The sequence below is a fragment of the Sturnus vulgaris genome, chromosome Z (assembly GCF_052056855.1).
Source record: "Sturnus vulgaris isolate bStuVul1 chromosome Z, bStuVul1.hap1, whole genome shotgun sequence".
NCBI classification, from domain to species: domain Eukaryota; kingdom Metazoa; phylum Chordata; class Aves; order Passeriformes; family Sturnidae; genus Sturnus; species Sturnus vulgaris.
Window position 1 is genome coordinate 12,354,719 of NC_142283.1, and position 24,208 is coordinate 12,378,926.

The following is a 24,208-nucleotide window of genomic DNA, read 5'->3' on the forward strand; positions in this document are numbered from 1 at the left end:
CTCTGAAATGTAGATAAGTTCTCTCAGATACTTGTTGTCTGTGTGCTGCACCCCACTAGTCACCTTTGTGGCCCTCTGCAGAACTTCATCCTGGTTTATCTTTGTGTGGATAAACTCACGTTTTTACAGAAAGGAGGCTTAATCAATGTGATATAATTCGGGCAACCAGGAGAGAGTGAGGAATAAACATGAATTTTCTCATGTCAGTCTGTAAACAATATTTAAAAAGTTGTACTTCACCTCTGTCTAGATAATGGCGACTATAAATTAACTAGACTTTTGATGTGTAACTTCTGATCCTAATTAGCCCAGTACTTTCCCAGGTTGGCAGGAGTGTGAATATACCAGATTAACTGCAACTGATCTTAGCTTCTTTAGGTCTGGCTTCTGAAAGTAGGCAAAAATAGGTATTATGTGGACATACACATTTAGAGAGTTAGGGAGTTACAGCTTGGAAATTATTTTTCGGGCCTGGATTTCTCCTGACTCTCAGGTCCATTCCCAAGCTGACAAGCTGACTGCAGCTTCAGTTAGGGAGGAAGTCTCCCAGGGTGATAACATGGTGAAAAACAGAGTGGAATTCATAATAAAGATTAACACCTGGTGCCTTTCCCATTGGATACATCCTGAGGTACTGTCCCAAGGATGTTTTTCCCAATTGTCCAGTGAACTACTGTCCTGTCCTAGCTGCATGTAACACACTTTAAATACGGGATGTCCGTACAATAAAGTTGCCCTTTTTTCCCTAAAAAGGTCCCTGTGTGTTACTGTCCTTTCTCTCTCTTTTTAGTGCAGTAACCACAGTATTATAGTGGCTATGAAATTACTTAAAAGGAAATATTTACCCACTTTACAGTCCTAGTGGCCATGTATTCCGCTTGTTATTTTAAATGAGCACCTGTTTCTCAAGTAAACTACTGGAATAATTGAATTCCAATAATTGCCTTTTCCATAAAACAGAAATTTTAAACTTCCCACTTTGTTTTTTAGGTCTTAAATTTGTGCTTATTTTGGTAAATGTTATGTGTATAAGCCCTTCTGTGAAACACAGTTTTTCTGAATAGTATCTTGCTTGTGCAGTGAATGCAGGATTAGGACACAATGAGTTGAGTGCTGTCAAAGCAGCCACGTCACCAGCTGACTTGTCAAACAGTGAATTATTTGGAGCCCACTTATGCCACTTGGTTTTGACAGTGGAGTTGCACACTTTTTCTCCTTTGTGACAGATTTGAGAGCAAACATTGTATAGTGGAATGTAGTAAGGCCTACAGTATTCTGCTATTTGGTGAACCAACAATATCTTTGACTTTCAACAGCTGTGCATCTAACTTATTCAAACATTTTCTTTAGTTTTGTCACCTGGAACAGTGCAGCTTACTGCTTTGTAACAGTTGTTTGAACACCGGGTGTTTACAGGTCTTGTGAATTGCCCTGTGAACCCAACTGAGGCTCTTCTACTTGTATCAGCTGAGGATCCTGAAAAGTCTTGAGTCTCTAAGACTTGTTACACTCATAAAATTAACCAGATGGAGATTTAATTTATTTTTTTAATGACTGTTAAACATGCAATGCATTTACTATCTCCAGGGAAAGAACTTAAAAATGGGTTTCATGACTAAGACTGTAAATTTTTTTCTTTTGATTTCAAAGAAGGAGCTGGACAATGAATGTCAAGTTCACTAGTGTGTATTTGAAGTGTAGGCTTCTTCAGTAGGATTTTGGCAATTAAGCTGTTTTAGCTACTTTGTATTATGTGATGGTATTAGATTTAGGAATAAAATGCTGAAGCATATGCTTGGACATATCTCAGCTGTATTGATTTCAGTGAATTTATGAAAAAAAGTAAGAAGAGGTAGAAAAATACACTAATAAGCATTTTGGTAAGTAGCATTTAGTTTCTTGGAGCAGAAAGGATGCATGATCGTGCTTGCAAATGTGGAAGGGAAAAATGAAAAAAAAATAGATTCTTACTATGGGAATAAGTACAGAGAAGACATTCCTATCACAACCGGAAGAGCTTTAATAATATTAAAAATACTTGTGGATAAAACGAAGTCAACACAAATTTGCAAACATCTCAGTTCTTGAATATTAACATACTTTTGTCTTCTTGCATTTAGTGCTAGGTGTAGTCTAGTTTCTGTAAAAGCATGCAATGATTTTGTTCTTGCAAGTTGCTAGGGGTTTTTTGAATCCAAGTTTTAGACCTGTAATGATGCACTAAAGTAGAGTGATACAGAGGACATATATGAAGCATTACCTCAGGGCTATAGTAATGAGAAACTGCCCCTCTCCTCTCCAAAAATTATTAACCAAATAATTTGGCCTAAGTGGTAACTATTTCCCTACCCAAGATGGAAGCTCCAGCGTTGTTTGGGATATTGCAGCTCTGGATGTGATAACAGATAGGTTACCCTTATCTAGCAAAACAGTAATGGTGTTTCTGCTTCAACCAACAACTCTGAATCAAGCAAAATGTGTTTCTTGGCAGCCTTCAAGACCGTTCTCAATCTAGCTCTACAAGTGGGGGTGATGGTTTGATGGTTTCTCTTATTTCCCTTGCTTTCTATTGCCTGCACTTGATTTTCATACTGTGCTGCTTCTGTGTCAAAATGTGACATCCCCAAATCCATCAACTGCCTTTCTTGAGGAAACGTCAGCAGCTTATTTCAGACTACGATAATATTCAAATCCTGTGTTCAGCTTTTAGTCCCTCACAATAAAGTCACTGAGGTGCTGGAGCATGTCCAGAGAAGGGAAACCTCTCTGGGAGCTGGGAAAGGGTCTGGAACACAAGTCTGATGAGAGGGGTTGTTTAATCTGGATAAAAGGAGGCTCAGGGAAGACCTAATTGCTCTACAACCACCTGGAAGGAGAGCACTGGTTGCTCGTCCCATGAACAAGCGATAGGACAAGAAGAAATGACCTCAGGTAGTGATGGGGAGTTTTGTATTGCATAATACTGAAAATTTATTTATGGAGGGGTTGTCAAACAGTGGAACAGGCTGCTCAGGAAGTGGTTAAGTCACCACCCTGGAAGTATCTAAGAGATCTGGGCATGTGGCACTTAGGGACATGGCTTTGTGTTACAGATTTGGCAGTGCTAGGTCAGTGGTTGGTCTCAATGATCTTGAAAGTCTTTTCCAACTTTGACTTTTCTATGATTCTCTAATGGAGTCAGTGTCACCTTTCTTCTCAGTATTCCCAGGGGAAGTTTTTGCTCTTGGGACAGGGAGTGACAGCTAAGTAAGAGCTGAGTTTATAAAAGCTGTCAGACAACTGTAAAGGAGTGAACAGTTTTACTGTAAAGAAGTGAGAGCTACTTCACTCTGGGAGGAAGCGAGGGTGCATAGGACCAAGCAAACCTTCAGCATCCCACTTGAGTATTTTCCATACTTTCTTAGTTAGCCTGGATAGTCTTTAATCATCCTTCTATCACTCGGGGTTCATTGCCTGTGGTTTTACTTTATATTAAAATTTATATCAGAATACAGGGAAGATACTGGGGTAGTGTTGTCCACTCATCCATGGATGACCTCAATCACTTTGGTGGAGTGTTGCATGGCAGCAAGTCCAGGCTGAGCCTTGGAAGTGTCAAAGCCACTGATGTTCCTCCTCCTTAATTAACTAGATGAATGCCATGTACATCACTGGTGTCCTCCCAGGCCCAATCCAGATGTAAGTCGTGTATTTTAACAGCATAGCTCTGTCTGGGAGATGGCCAATTTCCGGTAAAAATCTCATGTTTTGCCTAACTGGATACACCAAATGCCCTTTAGCTCTGTGCTGTGGCCGAGATAACTGATCATTACTCCAGTGCAACTCCTGCAACCTGGGGGACTTGCTCATTTTCATACTGATTGGATAACTGCCTAAAACTCCCAGCAGGCTTCTGACTGAGACATCAGCAGGCTATGACAAGTCAAAATCCATTAGATTTGTGAAGTTTAACTGAGATATCTGTGCTATCCTGGTTAATTTTCATTGAAACCAGATGAGTTATGCTCCCAGGAAAAGCTACTTAGGTTGGCATCCACCCTCTCTTCAGCAGAGGGATGGGGATGTCAAGCACCTTTGGCATCTTGGTGAGAGCTGCTGGATTTGTTACAACTGGGAAGTTGGATGAGACTGTCCTTGAGAACATTTGTATGTGGGTATTTCAGCTAGAGCTAATAGGGTAAATAAATGAATGCCTTGATCCTTAGTCATGGCTGAGACATTGTAATACAATGTGGTGGCTGAGGAGCAGAGCCTGGGAGAAATAGTGCTGGGATTAATCTTTAACATGGTGGATACGGGACCAACACCTGTTAGGAAATAAAATGTTTGATTTAGACTTTTATGGTGGAAAAGATTTACTGAAACCTACTTTGACTCATATAGAACTGCACTTTTCAGTGGAAAGAGACAATCTTGCAGTTTTAGTGTCTGTCTTCCTTTTATTAGCTACCTGGGATGAAGTTTCAAATCTCACCTTGGCTGAGAAGCATCAGTATTTTGGGGGATGCCTTAAATAATAAAACAGCCTCCTGCACTTCTAAACAAATGCGGTTATTTAAAAAACATTTTACAAACTTGTTGTAACACGTACATAGAAAGAGATACATATTCTAATATGGTTTTGGGTGTTGTCTCATGTAACAGCCCTGATGTGGTTATTGTCAGCAGAGAAGTCTTGTGAGCAGAAGTTCAAATGACCAGAAGAAAAAAGGATGCAAAAATCAAAACCTTATATTTTCCAAGGAAGGCTGCTTAGTTACCATTAATTCTGGAAAATGAGAGTCACTGATTTTTGCAACAGAACTTCAAGAAGCATTACTTTGATATGTCTCATTTAGCAGCCCATTAACAAAGGGATGAGTATGGGCATGGTTGAGGTGCACATGAAGTGGTAGACCTTAAAAATTTACAGAAATGGTGCCTCTTAACTAAAATGCCATGGGAAGCCTAGGGGCTATTACTTTATTAAGTTCTGCTGAATATACTGCTGGTTTTACTCTAAGCAAGCCACATTATTTTATCCTCAAGCAATTAGATCAAAACAGAACCTCCTGTCTTTAAACAAAAGGTTGTGTTTTTTGGTTTGTTTTTTTTTACTTTTGGATTTCAGTGTGAATAGAATTTTGTCCAAATCACCCAGTAAGCTAAATTTACTGTAAACAAAAGTAATGCTGCCAAAAGTCTTGTATTCAACGCAGATCAGAGATGAGTTATTTTACTTTTGAGATCTGAACATAACCAAGTACATTTTGAGCAAGTTAAAAATGAAAGCAGTGATCTTCTATTTGAAATGTAATCGTCTAGTCTGCAGAACATGTCATGACTTGCCTGCTGTGAAAGAATTGTGTTGGGCATATGCAGTATTTAAAATAATTCCTTTAAAACAGGATCGTTTGAGGTTCATCCAGTGCTCTGTGGCAGGGTACAGCTGTAACAGAACTGGAGAATCTCTGCTGGAGACTCCTGACAATACAACAGTGGCTTGTCTGCAAGTTTGGCATTTAAACAGAGGCGTTCTTACAATCAGCGTTCAGTTTCATAGTTTATTTTGCTTTTATTTCAATAACCAGTTTTTTACTCTGATTATTGGGAGGTAGCTTGGACCTGTGTGCTGTTTGGGTCCAAAGAAATGTGATTAAGTTCATGAGTCCAGTAGTTCCACTGTGAGCAAATTTTAAGCTAAAGGCTTAAAATCTTATTTCTATCATTTTTCTAAAATTCTCGGCCTTAAAAGTCAGTAATAAATTTCACATTTACTTAAATCTGACTGAGTTATTTTCACATCACTCATGAAAAAACTTAAATAGATTTGTTTTCTTCTGGTAATAATCAACTCCTTTTTTTTTCCCTAATGTGAAATACATTTGTGATTTCATGTCTATAGTCAGCAAGCTGTTTTAAAAACTGTTTTCCTTCTTGCCTGAGATGCGTAAGTAGACTCAAGATTGTAAAGGGTGGTATGCCTGGGTCATTTAAGTAGCTAATTTAATTAACTGAGTCTGATAATGGCAATGCTGCAAGGATGCCTTTTTTCAGTGGAGTCACAATACAGATTATGAGCATTAAGGGGTTAACTGCTTACTTCTCTTCAACTTTTGTTAATGCACAGACATATTTGTTGATTTTGTATTAAATGTAAAGAAAGAAGGATCTGGTTCTGCAAGATTACTTGTGCCATGTTTGTGTATAGATCTTTATTCTATGCTTATCACTAATCTGTCTATCAGCTGACAGTAAAGAAATTAATCCAGATTTGCACATGAATATAATCACTTTATATTCTCCTTCATGGAGATGTATGGTAGAGATGCTAATTAAGGTGAGTGTGGTTTTATCTTTTTTTTTCATTATATGGAATATTCTTCTTAACTTACATAGGTAAGCTGCACCATGTATAAAAATATAACTCTCATAGTATATAACATACATATCATATTATACCATGTATAAGATGTTCATTTTCTTGAATATTCCATATCAAAGAAAAAAACCTTCTGCAGGAATAGGTTTCTAGTCAAGGTGTAGCAGCTAATTGGTTTGTAGCCTCATGTTAAAAACCTATTTCTCCAACAACCTTGGCATGCTAAACATCTCCTAGAAATAAAGATTGTGGTAGTTTTATTGATGAGTGTGTGAACATGCAAATTGTGTTCTCTGGTTTGTGCAGTTTTCTCATATGATCCAATGGCACTTCAAAATATGCTACCCATTTTAGGGATCCAATGAAGATTAAGAAGTGAGAAAGCAGTGTCCTTGCCTGAATCACTGTGATTAACATCAAGTCATCACTGCTTGAGACGTTTAATTGCTAAAAGGGAAAAAGAATATGGATGTCACAAGGAAAGAAAATCTCACTAAAATATGCCATAGTTTCCCTTAAACCACACAGAGTATTTTGTGCATTACCTTTTCATAGGGATATGTGTTATCACTACAGTTCCTTGCCCAAGAACTTGTGCAGAATAATACTGACTTTTAAATGAAATCTCTGAGGAAATAACTGTAAATTCAGTATGAGAAGCTTGTGGGACTCTCCTGAAGAGAGAGTGTTGCAAGAGAGTGTTGTTAGACCTACTGGAGTTGGTTGTTGTCTTTGTAGGTTTTCTACTCATCAGCTTTCAAATTCTGCAATGAATTATTTCACAAAGTTTTGTTCAAATCAGTTTAGCTATTTCCAAGAGTGAAACAAGGAAAAAAATGGCTGTCAAAGAAAAAGAAAACCCTGCAACTTTTGTCTGAGAAACTCTTGGAGCAAAGACTACAATTGCTGTCAGCATGGTCACTATACCAGAGATGTGTTGTTCTCCGTTTTGTTGGTTTTTTTTTTAAGATATGCCTAAAATAAGCCCATTTAAGATGCTGGAATCTCTCTCTCAGGAGAGATTTAATCAGATTTTATCAGTGAAGTCCTGTTAGGATGCTGTCTCACACTGGCCCTATCATGTCCTTTTGTTTGCGATGCTTGAGTTTGGGCACCAAAACTGAGAACAATCTCCTTGCATTTGGAGCCGTCAAATGTGTCTCTGCGTTACCTGTCCCACAACACGAGAGTGTGGAGAAATTTCCTCTCCTGATTCACGTGGGGACAAGGGCAAAGTCGGCAAGAGAGGGTGAAGACACAGTGGGAGGTGTGTGGGAGCAGCGGAGGAGGATTCAGCGCAGGCCGCGGGAGCCGGTGAGGATGCAGGGTCTGTGACAAGGGCCTGTGGCATGGACGGTGCTGTGCGTGCCTGTGGGCAAGGCCAAGGAGCTGGGAAGTGGCTCGGGAGAGCGCACAAAGCCCTCTGGGTTACACCATGGTCAGATCTAATAAAGAACACAGCCCTGGCAGCCAGGGAGGAGCGGTGATGCCAGGGAGGAGACAGGGATTGTCCTGAGTGAGTTGCGGGGGGAAGGGAAAAAAACCTGGTGGTGACACTGCCACATACACACAAAAGAATGAATTAAAGGTTTACAGGTTCTGTCGATCCTTTAAATTTAAATTATGTGTGTTGCTACTGTAACTTAACACTAGTGTTTATTTATGTGCAGGGGTACCATTATACAAAAAAAAAAAAAAAAAAAAAAAAAAAAAAAAAAAAAAAAAAAAAAAAAAGACTGGCTTGTATTCTGTTTTATCCGAGTATTCAGGGCTGGAATCTGCAGCGATTCGGGAATTGATTGGCAGCTGAATGAGGCACTCAGGCTGTGAGTGCGGGTGTGAGGGGCCAGGCAGGCTAGCAGAGGGTGACAAGAGCCGGGAGCTGTGATGGATACCGCCTTTTCATCCCCCTCTGCTGCCGCCGCTCTGTCAGCGTCCTCCCTTTCCCATCCGGGGGCTTTCATGTTGGTTTTTTTTTCTTTTTTTTTTTTTTTCTCAGTCAAGCCTTTTAAAGTTTAATGCAGTCCAGCACCAGTAAAATGGTTATATGAGCCCATGCAGTGTGTGGCACCGGATAGCATCTCTTCAGGACAGCCAGGAATTCTAGAAGGGGAAGGAGAGAAGCAGGTGTATAGAGTTCCCCATTAGCAGCCATTATGGTGTGCTAATGGGTAACTTATTCTTGTCCTGGTGCAAACATGTTGATTGCTTTTTTTGCAGAGTGTGTGTGGCATTTGTTAATGAGAATATCTGGAAAACTATTTTTAGAACAAAAGTACCTGCAGTGTATCCTCCATTGCTCTAATGAGAAACGTCTATTAAGCAAAAAAATGAAGGCATTTTTTAAAATGTCAATCTTCAAATTTTTTTAATATGAAATTCCAGATGTTTATTATGAGAAATTTAAATGATAATTAAGTTTCCATTAGAATGAAATCAGTTTCCTGGGAAGCACCATGGCAATCAAATTATCAAAGATGTACAGAAAGCTTATGTACATTTGTCAGCATAATATGTGTATTCCTTTGCCTTCTGTCTGTCACCACTGCAGAAGTAAGTAACTTTGGGTGGTGGCAGCCCAAATGAGAAATTGAACTTCATCAAACTGGAAGTAAAACTTTTAAATCTTAAAAATTATAAAGTATTTGGGAAAAGCTGTTTGGGATGTGAGTGGCTCTGTGGTGGGGCAGGACTCCCATTGGTTTGTGGTGGAAGAAGAAAGTTCTGAAAATCTGTGTGCTTTGAAAGGCCTGTTGAATGGAGACACCTACTATTTTTGTTTTATACGTCCCCCTCTCTTTCTTCTCTGAGTTACTCATGCCAGAGCTAGGGAGAAAAGGTGTCTCTCCTTTCAAGAAAATATATCCTCTCTTTGTCTTTTCCATTAGTTTTGTGAGAAGGTTCTACGTTTTTCTTGTAACTTTTTCTCTTGTAATATCTCAACTGATAATGAGACAGTTCAATTAACAGAATTAGATGATTAAACAAACCGTGCTAGCACCATTGCTTTTGAAGAAGGAAAATAAAAGAATTTACTAATTTTTTTTAACTGAGCTTGATAGAGGTTTCTAAGGTGTGAATTCACTTGAAGATTTAAGCCTCTATGTTCTATGTGTTGTAGTCCTTACTCTTGAACATGGAGATTTAGAAAAAAGGAGTTAAAAAATAAATTGAGAATTTACTTTGGAATTACCATTATAAATTGCTGACTTCATGACCAGAACATTGACAAGAAATGAAGACTATAGGAGGAGGAAGAAAAAGGGGGGATGAGACATGTGAAAGTCAGAGAAGAGCAGAAATAATTATCCTAAAAAAAGAAGCTACTTGAAGGCAAAGAGGTTAACAAGGCTGAGAGCAGGTGGAAAGCAGGGCATCAAATCTGGGCTTTGCTGAGGGAGAGAGAGCATGAGAAGGTGGTTTGTTTTTTGCTCAGTCTAGTGGAGCTCTGTACAAACAAGCTTCTGCAGGTATGCTCAGCTCTGACAGTACAGCTATTCATTCTGAATGAAAGAATGGCAAAATTAAGGATTGGCAAGGTGTACACTGACCTTTTCTCCTTCCCATTCTTCTTGCTCCTAAAAAGTTTTCAAACAATCTAACGCAAAAAACCTTCTAACAATTCTGCTGGCTAACACTTTGAGCAAACTTCTTATAATGAGACTATAACTTCATTACTTTTTCTCTGACAGCTGAAGTAATAGTAAAATCAAAATGATCCGTTTGACAGAGTGAGTGTCTAGTCTTTAGTTTTTAACATTTCTGTTTCTGAAAGCCTTTTAGAGTTCAGCTCTTTACTCTCCCTTGCCAGTCTTGCATTTAAAGCAGTTAAACAAAGCAAGTGGCATATTTAAGTTTTAAGTTCCTGTGCTCTAAAACTGCTGTGCTTAATCAGTTTAATATGCTCCATGAAAATGCATGCAATACCTAATTTAAAAGAGGTGTTTAAGTGGATGACCATAGGAAAAAGTAGTGTTAGAATTGAGGCTTTGGTACCTCTCCCTTTGGCACAAAGGCAGAAGTCACAAAATCGCAAATAGGAGGAATAGAACAAAACATACCAGGACTAGATGACTGGTACAAAAAGATTATACCTATGTATTTATTCCTCAATTAATATTTTGTACATATGTTGACAGAACTAACATGAGAAATATTGCTGTAATAAAACATAAGAAGTAAAGGAAGACAAAAGAAAAAAGAAATAAGGCAAAATAACTGAAAGAGGGACAAAACACAAACCAAGAATGCCAAAATAGCAGCAAAAATAGGCTTTTAAAATTGCAACAAGTTTATATGAGAGGTTTCAAGAAAGACTCCAATGAATGGAAAAAAATTGCAGAAATCATGTCATGAAAATCACCTAGAAAACAGGGGATGTTTACTTTATTTAGAATGAATGTGCCAAAAGTAAGTACAGCATCCTTTCTCTGCCAGGGTAACACTTCCACCAAGTGCTTTACCATGGGCCCTCTCCTCACAAGAAGGTACACCATGTCACACAGCTGTGAGTGAAGAGCAGTTTCAAAAATTAGAAAAACAGTAGTAACCTACATTTTCACCTTTCCCAATGAGTGGTTGTATTCTGTATTTTTAAATTTCATTATTGTAATAATAATTCCTTTCTTAGGTGTAGAATTATTCAATGTAAATGCAAATGATGGAAATGTTCATTGGTATTCAGTTCTTCAGAAAAGCTCTTTTCTGTGAAAACTTGAAATGCATTATTGTTGGTAGCTTAACTCATCTGTCATACAGTGAATGTAGATGCTAATGAACTGGATAATGTTAATATCGGGAATAGATTAGTGAATAGATTTTAAAATAGAATTTATGTGGCTAGAATTACTCTAAACAGAACCAGTTGCTGCCATTTTGTAAAACATCATTAATTGCAGAGGAGAGATCAATTTTAAAGCACTAGTAAGTATTTTAATACATTTCCAAAATTTAGTTGTCTTCCCATTTGCTTGCTCTTTTTGCCCTTTATTGTCTTCATTGGGCTTTGATTCATGCTTAGAGCATTCCTTTTAATGGATGTGCAGGCCCAAATTGGATTGCTTTACCATGTAAATATAAATATACTATACATCTTCTCCCCAGAAAGGACCCCACTGAACTGAAGTAATTTCCCATAAAGCCAAACATTTTTAAAGTATAATTTCTTTAACTTTTTTTTTTCTGTGTTTCAGAGTGAAGTAAATTAGTTTACATCTATCTGTGACAGTGCCTCAAAGTGCACTCCAGCCAGTATTTCCATGGGGATCTGTTTAACTGGCTAGAGCCCATGCTCCTAGGAATGTATCACTCTCTCAAGGAGCTGGTCCCTGAGCAGATAAATTTGTGACAGATACAATAATTGCAAAACCAGGAAAACATGGTCCATATTCAGATATTTTTTCTAGTATAGTGTTTTCTGATTGGAATACAAAGATTGACCATTAGTAAAAGCTAATCTGGTCTACAGGTATCTTAATATACTTAGAATTCAGTGTCATCTGTTACATCCAGGCAGGTCAGACACCATGTCAGGTTCTTGGGAACAGTGATAGGGAGGTTCTGTGCCTGTGTCCATAAATCCAAGGAGTTCTCACACAAAAACCTCTGAAAACATGTTGGCATGTCTGTTGCCAGTGAAAAATAGGCAGAAAGGCAGGTATGGATTAGTACATTTTGAATGGTTCATTTTAATGATGTGTACTTAGGGCAGCCTGTGATGTTTCATTTGTATTTGTTAAATTTGTTAAATCAGTTTCTGAAAGTATTTACTTCTGTTATATGATTGTGCGGGGGAATGCCTTGCTTAATAAATAACAGTAATGTAAATGCTTCTCTGTTTGGACATGCATTCTGGAAATTAAGGTTAAGCTGTTTTGTCTGGGTGAATATTTGTAAGTGTTTAGCATTTTTAATTTAAAAACTTCTCTCTGCTTGAGCATGTGGTATGCAAATTGAGGTCTGGGTGGCACACTGCCTTGGGGAGAAGGGGTCCTTAGTCTTCGTTGTTAAAAACCAAGAACTTTGATTTCATGCCTTGCTGCTTTTGTCAGGGGAAGGTGACAGAAAAATTGCAGTAGTATCTAGTCTTTTCTGAGCTTGAGGTAAGGAGGAAAAATAGGCCAAAAAGAAAAGTGAGTAGATGCTGTTTGGAGTTACCTATTTCTGCACTATGTCTGCTCGCTCTCACACATGATTGTGTGCTGCCTTTATGCATAATTTTAATCTCTCCCTAGTAACCTTTACCTAAGGCAAATACTGCAATTTTGCATACTGCAATTTTGCCTCCAAGAATGCTGCATCTAAGGGTACTCTGATGGACATCTTAAAAGACAAAGCTTGTCTTCAACCTAAGTTCTAAGCCCTTTTTCTGAGCAAAAGCTCATTAATTCTTCTGCATCTTCCTTAGCTTTTTCCCAGGTTTTAAGAGGTAGAGTGTGTAGATTGAATTATTTTCAGGAGAAAAGCATCATGATGTCTGCATGATCTAAAAGAGACAATGCATTACTTTATTTTAATAACAAGAAGCTTCACTACCTATAGCACTTTTCCTTCAATAGAGGAACTAACATCCTACTGGGGCAGAGATTTTGTCTTTAAACTCAGTTAACGTCGGTAATAGTTCTGATGTGGCCTCCACTGCTCTGTAGGACACAAGAGAAAAAATTGAAAAATACCCTACAAGAAAAACCTCACTGGAGCTAAAAAGCAGTGAGCTGTGTGAAGATACGAATTTCTGGTGTCTAAATATAGTGTAATATGAATATGTTAAAACACAGTACTGTATGTATTGCTTTTAAAAGAATAAGTTCAGTTTTAGTGAGAAAACTGCAGTTAAATCAGCCTTCTCCTGAATGTTCTGGCTGTCATTTTCTTTAGTCAGTATAAACCTGCCTTTCTGGTTTACAAAGCCACAGTGCTAACATGTAAAGCAAGATGTTATGACTCATTGAAACAATTCTTTGTTCTCGCTTGAAAGCATTGCTGATGGTATTTTCAAATGTACTTGGGTTAACCCCTAAGAATGCAAACCTTTTGCAAGTCTGAGCTTAATGCAAGGCAGATTATGTAATTTTTGCAATGCCATATAATGTGAATGTAATCCTGTTAACGTCTTTGATAGTTTTGGTTTCCAGCTTTGCTGAATTTTGCTGTAATATTATCAGGGGAAATAAGATGGCTTCTTTTAGTTTGCAGAACTTTGAGCAAGCATGGTAAAAGTGTCTTTCAGGACTGAGAAGTAGTTACTAAGGGATTCATCACCAAAACTTCTTTCTTGACATCTTTCTCGACTTGAAAATGCAAATCACTTGCATGAAACCCTGAAATCATGTGGTTAAAAATCAGAACTTCAGCTAAAAATGAGTCTGCAGTGGTTTCACCAAGGGTCAGTGTTTTACCTGACTATTTTTTTCACAAGGGACAGTGCTCCCCAGTGCTGGGAAAATACGAGCTTAAGGAAGGTGAGGTTTGAAGGGTGTGAGGATAGGTCCTGGCTCACATCCTGGCTGTTCCCTTCCAAAGTACTCCTTTGTGTTCAGCAGGCTTTGCTGAAAAATGTGAAGGGGATTGGCAAAGAGGAGACTACAGCATGCAGTCTGTTTTGGCTGAGGGTAACCAAAGCACTGAGCATCTTGCTGCTGTAAAGGTGGAGAGCCCCCAGCCATTATAAGCTTGATGGGTTTGTTCAGCCTTTCCTCACAGCCAGACCACCTGTTTCTGCAGGACCTAAAATTATTGAAGTGTTAACTGGGCTGTGTCAAAAGAGAATAAATTAACAGGCATTTATGTTTTCTCTCTGCCTAGCAGTCTAAGTAAAAAGGAGTTAAAAACCTTTTACCTCTGAAAGGAAGCCTTAATTTTAACCAAACCAGGTCTGAAAAGTGTGTGTTTCTTGGGAGTAACACACCAGCTTTAGGGTCCATGGAAGGAAAGCTGTCCCAAAAACTCCTAGTGCAGTCCTCAACTGAATGAAGCAGAAGACTTCTAACCAAGAGGGGTAGTTGTATTCTAAACTGGTGCAGAGTCATGTAAGTTGGACTCCTGTAAGGCTTAAGCTTCTTTGATTACTCCCAGGATTGTGTACAATTGTGGTAGGACGCCTGAATGGCAAATTGGCAGCTTCATCTTGGTAGCTCAATCAGTGTTTCTTAGAGCTGTTAATAAAACCAGCTGATGCTGTGAATAATGGTACTGGTCAGACAAGGAGTGGAAAGCTCATTGAAAGCAAACAGATTTGCACTTCACACAATCACAGAAGCTGAGCAAGGCTTGGGTGGGCACCACTTGATGTGTCCTGTGAGCCATGGTGTAGGCAGCCCTTTTTATACCTTCTGCAAGGGCTTACTGACCTCAGTGTGGATAACTGCATCAAAAACGTAGACTCTGAGTAGCTGATGGTGGAGATCTTTAGACTAAAACATTCTGTAAAATGTTTAGTGCCCAGCTAGAAGTGTTGCCATCATTTATTTGCATGGGTCATTTGGAGTCAGGGCTGCTTGTTTATTTTGAACTTTTCTTGTGTCCATTTCTAAAGATGCCTGTCCAGTCCTAGGTTCCCAAGACACTGTTGTACTTTTTAAATGGTGATGGAAATAGTTAACAATGCTGAAGGTAATTCATCTTATATGACAGAGAATCATAGAACAGGCCAGTTGGAAGGGGCTCATCAGGATCATCAAGCTCCAATATATGAATGATAACGATGTCCATTTTAGTGGGATGTCTCCTCTACTTCATTTGAATGACAACTAATTTAAAAATAAAACAAACAAGGACAATTACTACTTCAGTCTTAAATACCTACTGTTTAGAAATCAAACCTGTATTTTTAAGGTCTATTTTGATTTGTTCTGTCTTTTTTCATGCAGTGCTCCTGATAGTCACTCTACAGCTTGTCTTGCTTTGTTCTCACAACCTGAGTTCAGCTTCCTGTTGATGAAACTGATGATAAAATCACTGTATTGCTCTGCTTTATCTGACTTGATAAATTGAAATTTAGTGCATTTCTGCTTACCTTAGTCATGTTTTCCCCCAGATTGCCCTCTGTTTTGTGGCTGATCATTAAGGCTCACTGTACACACTGAGGGAATATGTAATTTCAGTTGCTTGATGTAAACAACCAGTCTCATGGATTTAGACAAAGAGAATCTTTTAAGTACATCTCCTGCTTTAAGCAAATACATAGTATATGTGGTGAATAGCATAGATATGCAATTTCCAGTCTACCAGAAATGTTTACCTTGTCATGGCTTGTTTAGTGTGTGAGTGGCCACATGAAATTTTTGCATTGTCCCTGCTCGTGGGATTACATATGAATCCTGACCAAATGCACCTGCTGAAAAAAAAAAATGAGCCTTCACTGTTGTGATGTGATGTGATTGACACTTCACCAGCGGAAGTAAATTAAAGAATTTTTTTTATCAGCATTACTTGCTATTTTAAATTTGAAATTATCTATTCATAGGTTAGAAAGTGAAATTGCACAGTATCCCATGGCTTGCTTCTTTTCTCTATGGTGATTTTACTACAGTCTAGTAGCTTATAAAATATGAAGCAGTTAAGTAAAACCTAATTATGAGTTATGTCCATATTTTCTTGTGGAATTTAGGACTGCAATCATCAAAGGCTCTAATTGATTCTGAGGGGAGATCATTCTGTGTAATTATTCTCCATCTCCCTCATCTGTTTGTTGTTGGCTGCCAGGCGAACCAACAAATAGGAGTCATTCAGGTGGAAGTGAGCTTTTTATAGAGTATTCTCAACAGCACAATGTTGTTTGCAATATTGTCCCCAGCATTGTTTGCAAATACTGTCATAGACACTTAATGAAGTGCTATTCAAGAAAACAATGGGATTATTTCAATTCAGGGTGTTGGACTGCTCTCCCTTCTACTATCAAAAAATATTTTGCAAGAAAACAAATAAAATCTAACCTTATTTACAAATATTTGTAACAGAGAAGTTAATGATGTATAATTTAAGACTTAAGGGCAGCTTTGCCTCTGATCTCCATTGTCAGAGTTTGAGTGACAAGTCTGTACTGGAAGGGCGCGTGGGATTTGAAAAATGCTGTGTTCACCAGAGCTATGGGGGTTTTGTTTGTTTTCTTGCTTGTTTTCCTTTTGGTATTGTGCAACTACTACCTTGCCAGCTTCCTAATAGTATTTTACAGAATTGTTTTTCAAACATGTAAAATATTTTTCATCTGTACTGCTGGAATTTTTGTTAAAGGCACTGGGAACTGCCTCTTTTTTTTTTTTTTCTTTTTTTAGACAAAGCTGATTGAATGCATGAATGCCATAGCACATAGCTGACAAAGGCAGAGCATCTTTGTGATTAGGCTCTGTAAATTCTTTCCCACAGAAGTCAACGAAAGGGTCGGTTGTCCTGGGCTACGTATTTCGTCACTTAAACCTGGTGGAAATAGATTACTTTGGGCTGCGCTACTGCGACCGAAGTCATCAAACGGTGAGTAAAAGACACAGCAGACTGGATTTGCCATGTATAAAATTTACCCTGTTGTGCTGTCTGCCTGTAAAGCATTAGATTCTCATACTTCCCAGAACTTTCACTGTTTCCTGGCTCAGGTTTCCGTTAATAATTTATTTTGTTTGTTTGCAGTTAAGTCTTCGAATAGCCTTTAACATCTTAGATGGGAACGGAATCAAATGTTAAATGTTGTTGAAAATTAAATTAAGAAAGTAAAAATAGTAAAAAATTATTATATGAAAATAGGATTGATATTTTTTCCTCTTAAATACTGTGCCCTGAAGCCAATAACTGGTGCTCTGTGCTGCTCAGCCTTGCTTGGCCCTGCAGTGCCTCAGAAGCAGTGTCCCTGAGTGCACCACAGCCTGCTTCACTTGCTGCAACAGCAGCTCAACATCTGTTTCAAGGTGTGTTGGGCAATGCCATTTTCACTCTGCCTGAACCATCTCTGTGTCCCTGAGCCCATGTTCTCTAGAACATCCTTGACAGGGACTCACCCCTCATCTGAGGCTTTTTCCATTGGGACATTACCATCCTAAACAGACAAGGAGATGTTGCAGGCAGTTTTTTGGACCAGTGCTGTCTGCCCCACCAAAGGCTTGTGCAGGATTGCTGCAGTCAGAGGTGAGGAGCAGGGGGTGCTCAGCAAGACTAACCAGTGCTGTATTCACAGGATGGTCTTCATACTACCTTAAAATTATGAAGGGAATAGTGTCTGGCCTATGTTAAATTAAGTCAAGCCATTACTGTTTTGAAGCCAGTGTTTGGTGATGATAACACTGCACAAGACCCTGTTTCGTCTATGTATAGGAATAACTTATTGGCTAAATATTTACCAATTTCTTCTGTTAACCAGAAGTTGATCATGTAAAGACTGAATTTAGAACAGTATTAAGCAGAAGATTACTGATTGCTACTGAGAGCTACAGTCCCCTGTATTTGACCTACTCCCTGTATTTTAACTTCTGTGCTGTAGTCTAGAAATTTATTAATCCAGTTCCTTGATAAACTTCTAACCATTTCATTCCATGAAGATTAAAGCCAGATTCAGCTGTGAACTAAAGATAGACTGTTAAAAATGGTGGTTCTGATTTCCTGAGAAATTTGTGGTATGAATGAAGAGTAGGTAGGTATTTTTTGCTCTCAAAAGTGTTTTCCTTTTTACTGTGGTTGCAAATAAAATAGAAATAACTGTTCCTGGGAATATTTCCAGAAGCATACACAGGGTATATTTAGTGGTGTATATGAAAATATGAGTATGAAAGAGGATTGCACCTTTATTGTGAAAGGGACACATAAAAGCACATTTTAGGGCACGTCCTTTTGTTCTACTTTTTCTCTCATGTGGTGCTCCAGTGGTGTACATTTAATGTTAGCTTTAGGCTTTATTCTCTGTCCAGCCCTGTGTCAGGAAGCCACCGTGATTCTTGATGTTCCCATGGATTAGGAAGGTGATTTTCCCACTTCTGTCATTCCCTTGCTCTTGCACCAACACTGGCCTGGTCATGTGGATATGGGACCTCAGTTGTGCAGACCTATGGAGTATTCCTGCCCTGCCACGTAGGTGCTGCCACAGTGACTGGCCAGGTCTGTGCTGCTGCCTTTGCACCTGGGCCGTTCTGTAACAAATGATTGCAAAAAGGCCTGTTCGTGTTGCTTGTCTGTGTAAGGATAACAAAAAGTTGAAGCTCCTTCATCTGAAAAGTTCACAAATGAGCCAAACACTGCTACTGTGTGTAGTTTAATGTGTTTTGTGATGTGTAGTGTTATGCTGCTAGCTTTCAATTTTTAGTGAAATCTTCTAAGCTCTTAAGAATGGGCAGTATAATGGAAAGTTTTCACACAACAAACAACACCTTGTGCTTTAGCTGTAAACATATATTTAGTTGCATGCTGACTATGGCTAAAACTCTCTGGGCTGTTGTGGGAATTAGTTCTGTAATGGCTGGCAAGAAGCCTAGATCTGAGTTTTGGATTGGAAATTTTTTGGATCGACCACAGTAGATTTCCTAAGGGAAGAGGAAAAAGGTTACCTTGCTAATTAGTTTTAAAACCATGGTCCTGAGTTACTCTCAGAGGGAGAAAAATGTTTGGGAGTTGGGCTACCTATTAATACATTGTTTGTGGTGGGGAAAGTTTTCTTATTTGTACTGTCAGTCTTTTTTGTCACACTGTATATTTAACTGAATGATGAATAAAGCAATGTAGACAAAACGATGTATTTTAAGGAACACAAACCAGTCACAAAAGAAATATTTTTCTTATTAAGGGTTTGAAAGTCTTGTTTAGTTATTTTCCCCATTACTCTTGCATGCCTCAGCACTTCCAGGTGGTCTTTTAAGTGCTGTGTTAGTGAGCTACGTCTTATGTGGGTGGTATCATAATTATTTTAGTACTACAGTAGGGCTCTAATGAGTGAACAAGGTTTCCCTGTGCTATGTAGTGTATAAGAATGTGTAGCATTTAAATGGTCTCTTCCTGAACAGCCAACAAACTAATTAGCCTGTGAGAAAAGCTGGATGCAGCAAACAGATTGACAGAATGGGGTGGCAGGGGCACGAGCACTAGGATAAAGCATAAATTGGATAATCCTGTCTCTAGGGTAGTAATTTGGTCATAATACACAATTTTCGCTTTACTGACATTCAGGTTTCCCCAAACTCTCCCCAGTTAAAGTACAGTATTCAAATGGAAAAATCAAGCTGTGGAAGATTACAAGTTGCTGTCAGAATAGCATTACCTATATCTGCTTAGTGCTCTGAAAAAGACAGGTCTCCAAAGGAACAACAAAATGTATTTTCTAATACTTAGCTAAAATACAATATTTAATAATGAATTAAAAATTCCATGGTATAAAACTACACCCCAGTGAACAGATGGGTTTGGCTAATGCTGTCTGTTGTTAGTAGTGCTTCCTAATCTCCTTGTGCCTCTCTTGACAAACTACACGGTGCTTCTTCTCATGTGGTATTTGAGTACCTTTCTTTGTGGTGCAAATTCTTTAAAAGAAAGACCAATTTTCTTTGAGTGCCACCAAATCCCTTACTGTTCTTCATCATCTATCCTTCCCTGGAACCTTTTGCATTACTGCAGAGATTACTGGCACCCGAATTAGTGTAAGTTGACACCAGATACTGTCTTCATGGTTCTCAATGTGGATAGTCAGCTGGGTCTTCCTGGAGAGGCCATTTGTGTCTTCTGCCTCATCTACCAGGACTCTGTGCCTGATCTACTATGTTTAGGTGAGACACAATCACCAGAATATGTGTAGCAGAAGGTGAGGGTGGCTTAGGAAACTCTGTCCAGAATCACAGAATCATTAGGCTTGGAAGGGACCCCTGGAGATCACACAGTCCAACCTTTTTACAAAGCAAAGTCATCTGGAGCAGGTGACATAGGAGCACACCCAGGTCATTTTAGGGTGTTTCCAAAGTGGGAAACTCCATGCTCTCCCTAGGAAGCTGTTCCTTTGCTCTGCCACTCTCAATGGAAAGAAGTTCTTCCTCATATTTGGGTGGAACTTCTTGTGTTTTAGTTTATGGCCATTGCTCCTCCTCCTGTCATTTTGCACCACTAAAAAGAGTCTGTCACCATCCTTTTGGCATCCACCTTGGAGATATTTATTTACGTTAATGACACCCCCATCAGTCTTCTCTTCTCCAGGCTAAACAGGCCCAGCTCCCACCTGTCCTCATAAAAGAAATACTCCAGACCCTTCGTCATCTCTGACACCTTTTGCTTGACCCTATCCAGTAGCTCCTTTTCTCCCTTGCATTAAGAAGCCCAGAACTGGACAAAGTTTTCCAGATGTGGCCTCACTAGGGCCGAGTAGAGGAGCAGGACCATCTTCCTTGACTTGCTGGCCACACTGTTCCCACTGGTCTCTCATGGCTTTAGAATTTGGAGTGGCCCAGGGGTGTACTTCTCCAGGGACTGGGTGAACTGGTGCTACCCTGCCACTGTCACTGCTGGCTCCAGCTGTGCTGCAGCCCTGGGTGCTCTCCACCCAGTCCCTCTGCTAGAGGCTTTATGGCCTTGCCAGGGGAGTGTAGGATAGCCAAGTTAGTTACTGGTCGGGAAGAGGCCAGTGTTTTCTTGAGGTACACGAAAGGCAGAGATAGTAATTTCCTGACATGGTATGTCAGGAAAAGCAGAGCACGATTGATGAGGGAAAGGGTACTTCTGAAGCCCAAAGGTGTTCTCTTTTGTGATATATATGCCAAAAGAATCAAGTTGTATACAAAAAATTGCACAGCAGGCTGTGATGAAAATATTTCTATTTTCTTACCTGGTAGTGCGAATCTGAGCTATTATAATCAGAATGTACCACATACTGATATCCTCCTAGGGCTCTAAGAGGAGAAATACAAATATAGAAGGATATATCATGATGTTAATTGATATTGCACTATGCCCCCACCCTGCAGTGTAGGTGTATTTTTCTCCCCTGCTAGGAGGAAGCTCTGTTTGAGCACACAACCCCGAGGGCACAGAAGGTAGGAAGTAACCCATGACAATACAGGGAATCAATGTCATGCAATGTAGAGCACATTTTGTCCTCCAGATCTTAAAAAAAAGTATCAAATTGAACTTAGCTTGTGTTTTGTTGAATGGATTTTTTTTCTTTTTATGGATTTTTTTCACTCATCCCCAAGCATGGTATACGAAATTATCTAGGAGGAAAGAAAATTGTTGTGTGTGTTAAATTAGATGTCATAATCAGTGCAAAGAAAATGGAGACTGATAATGTTGAGTAGAAACAAGAAATTTTACAAGAATATCAGACACAAAGCTGATGGTCAGGTGAGTTACAGGTAAGAACATACTTTTAGAGTGCAGCAGGATGATATGATACTACATATAATCTATATAGAAAGATAGTAGCATTAAATACATATTTTTATGTAGAAATTGCCTAAAAATTTTGACATTTCTTGTATAATAGGGACATCCTGAACTCAGCAGTTTGAGGTTCTTTGCACTGAACATTTGCAGGAAAAAACTGACACAGCAATTCCAATTCTTAGTGTTGTCTTAGGTTGTGCGAAAATCTCAATTTCAGATTATAATTGAAAAATGACACATTTTCTCTTCAAAATTGTGTTTCTTCGTATTGTACATGTAAGCAAAGACTGATACGTGTGTCAGGATAGGTACAGGTTTGTAAGAATGTAATTAAGACAGTCCAGCATTTAGTTTGAAGTTGATAGATCTTTCTGCTTCAGACACTTCATTGATTGATACTACAGCAAACATTTCAACCTAGTTAATATTTTGTTTCAAGCAGGTTCATGGAATTTGACCCAAGTTTAACCCTATGCAGATACAAAAAATTAAGATTCCAGATTTGTGGTAAAGTTCTTGCAGGCTCTTAAAAGGGCTAAATATGAAATACTGCATGGAGCTTGGATGGATGCTGCTTACATATCTGGCTTGTATGGGAGCCAGATTTGTAAAAGTACAAAGGACAGAAGAGCACATTTACTCTTGATGCTGTACTTGAAAACATTTTTTTAAATATAATTTTTCCTAAAATTTAAAATGGAGTTATTTTCTTTAATGACATTGTACCTTTTAAATCAGTCTTAGTAGATAAAAAATTATTCAAGTAATACTGTATGTGTTTGTAAAGAACAATTAGTAGACTGGTCCCTTTAGTAACTGGATAGTTGCATTGGTTAGAACTATTGAAAAATTACTTTTTTTTCCCCCATTTCTTCTGTAAATGTTAAATACTCCTTTTAGATTGGCAGCACTGATCCCTTGCAGTTAGGGGAGAGGTGCTGGATCCTCCAGCTCTCTGCAGCAGGGCTCAGCTGTTTGCAAGCCTGCGCAGGGGGCACAGGTGGGAGGGCACTGGGGAGTGTCACAGTGGCTGCCAGGAGATGGAAAGGGCAAAGGCAGCGTCTCAGAGCTGCTTTGGCACTCACCAGTCTGGGGTTTGTTGTCAGCAGCTGCTGTGCAAGTGCACTGGATTAATGGGATGCTGTTTTTTTGTTCCATTTCTCTTGGCACTTCAGCCTATCAGCCTGGTAGTGTAACTATACCTGACACTGTTTATCCATCTGTACAAGCATTTAACAAGTACCTAACGCATGTTCCTGTGTAGGTGTGCCTAGGTGTGATAGCAGGGCCCCGGTGTTGGGGTTCTTGGATCTCTAAATATTCTCATCTTTACTGTCTGACTTTGGCTTAAAGAATGCCTTTGCATTATCCGTGAAATTCCATTCATCTTTGGCTTGCAAATAAAATGTTAGAAATCTCCCGCTCCTCCCCCCACCGCTTGCATTCTTCAGGAAAATTTTGGCAGCCTTTGAAATAATAAATAGCTGTGCAGTGATTTTAAGCATGGGTTTGTGCCATGACCACAGTGCTAAATACTCACTGGAGAAATGAAAAGGCAGATGAGATTCTTGTCTCTTCTCCACCACACTGAAGTGTTCAATCTCACCTGTACTGATCTCAAGACCTGTGGCACTCACAGAAAAACATATTTTCTCATGCCAGCTCATATTTATTTTTACTAGCATAAGCAGCAGCACTTTCTCTTCCAGGGATGAGAATGCAGTTCCTCCTGTCAGCTCAGTATGAGGGAAGGAGAAGAAAAGGTTAAGTGATACGAATAATCAAATATTCTGTGTTAATTTTCAAAGTTAAGTAACTAATTTCCATAATTATCTGTCTTGCAGTACTGGCTGGATCCTGCAAAAACCCTCGCTGAACATAAAGAATTGATAAACAGTATGTATTTAACTTATAGGACATATTTAACTAACTTATAGGACAAAGATGAAGTAACCATATTCCATCTACACAGTTAGCACAATATCTCTATTCTAGTCACAACAGATTTATAGTTCTTAACAAGTTTGTTATTCCAGTTTGATGCTGTATCAAAATTTCACATGTTGATTGAACATGGTATCATTTAACAGTGTCATTATTATCCAAAGACTTCTGTGTGTTTAAATTTTGTTTTAGGCTAATAAGTGGTATTATTCTTAATTTATATAATTAATTTTATAGTAGCTGTGATGCCTCTATCATGCTTAGCATACCATAATCAACTTAGATTCCCTTCTGCTTCTTAAAGTGGTGCCTCCTACTGATAATAGATTTCCTATTACTGTCTGTCTTCAGATATTGCAGATGCTAGATCTGTTATATTTATTACAATTAAAGAGTGGTATTTAGAGGTCTTTAAAAAAAAGATGTAGAAGTGGAGCATGCATGAAATAAATATAGCTATAAGAATTTTGGTACTGAGTTACCTGAATAACAGGAGAATAATGTTTTATAAGGTGTTTTAGAAGAACTTTTCCAAATATTTCTAAATTTAATTGGCACATAATTAAAGAT

General features: G+C 38.7%; 1 protein-coding gene across 1 annotated transcript in view; it reads left to right on the forward strand.

The window, feature by feature from the left end:
- EPB41L4A (erythrocyte membrane protein band 4.1 like 4A) overlaps positions 1-24,208 on the forward strand; it is a 119,219-nt gene that overhangs the window by 30,548 nt on the left and 64,463 nt on the right. The window contains exons 2-3 of the mRNA XM_014877309.2: positions 16,724-16,828; positions 23,539-23,590. Of these exons, the coding sequence (XP_014732795.2) occupies positions 16,724-16,828; positions 23,539-23,590 (157 nt within the window). The remainder of the gene's footprint in view (positions 1-16,723; positions 16,829-23,538; positions 23,591-24,208) is intronic.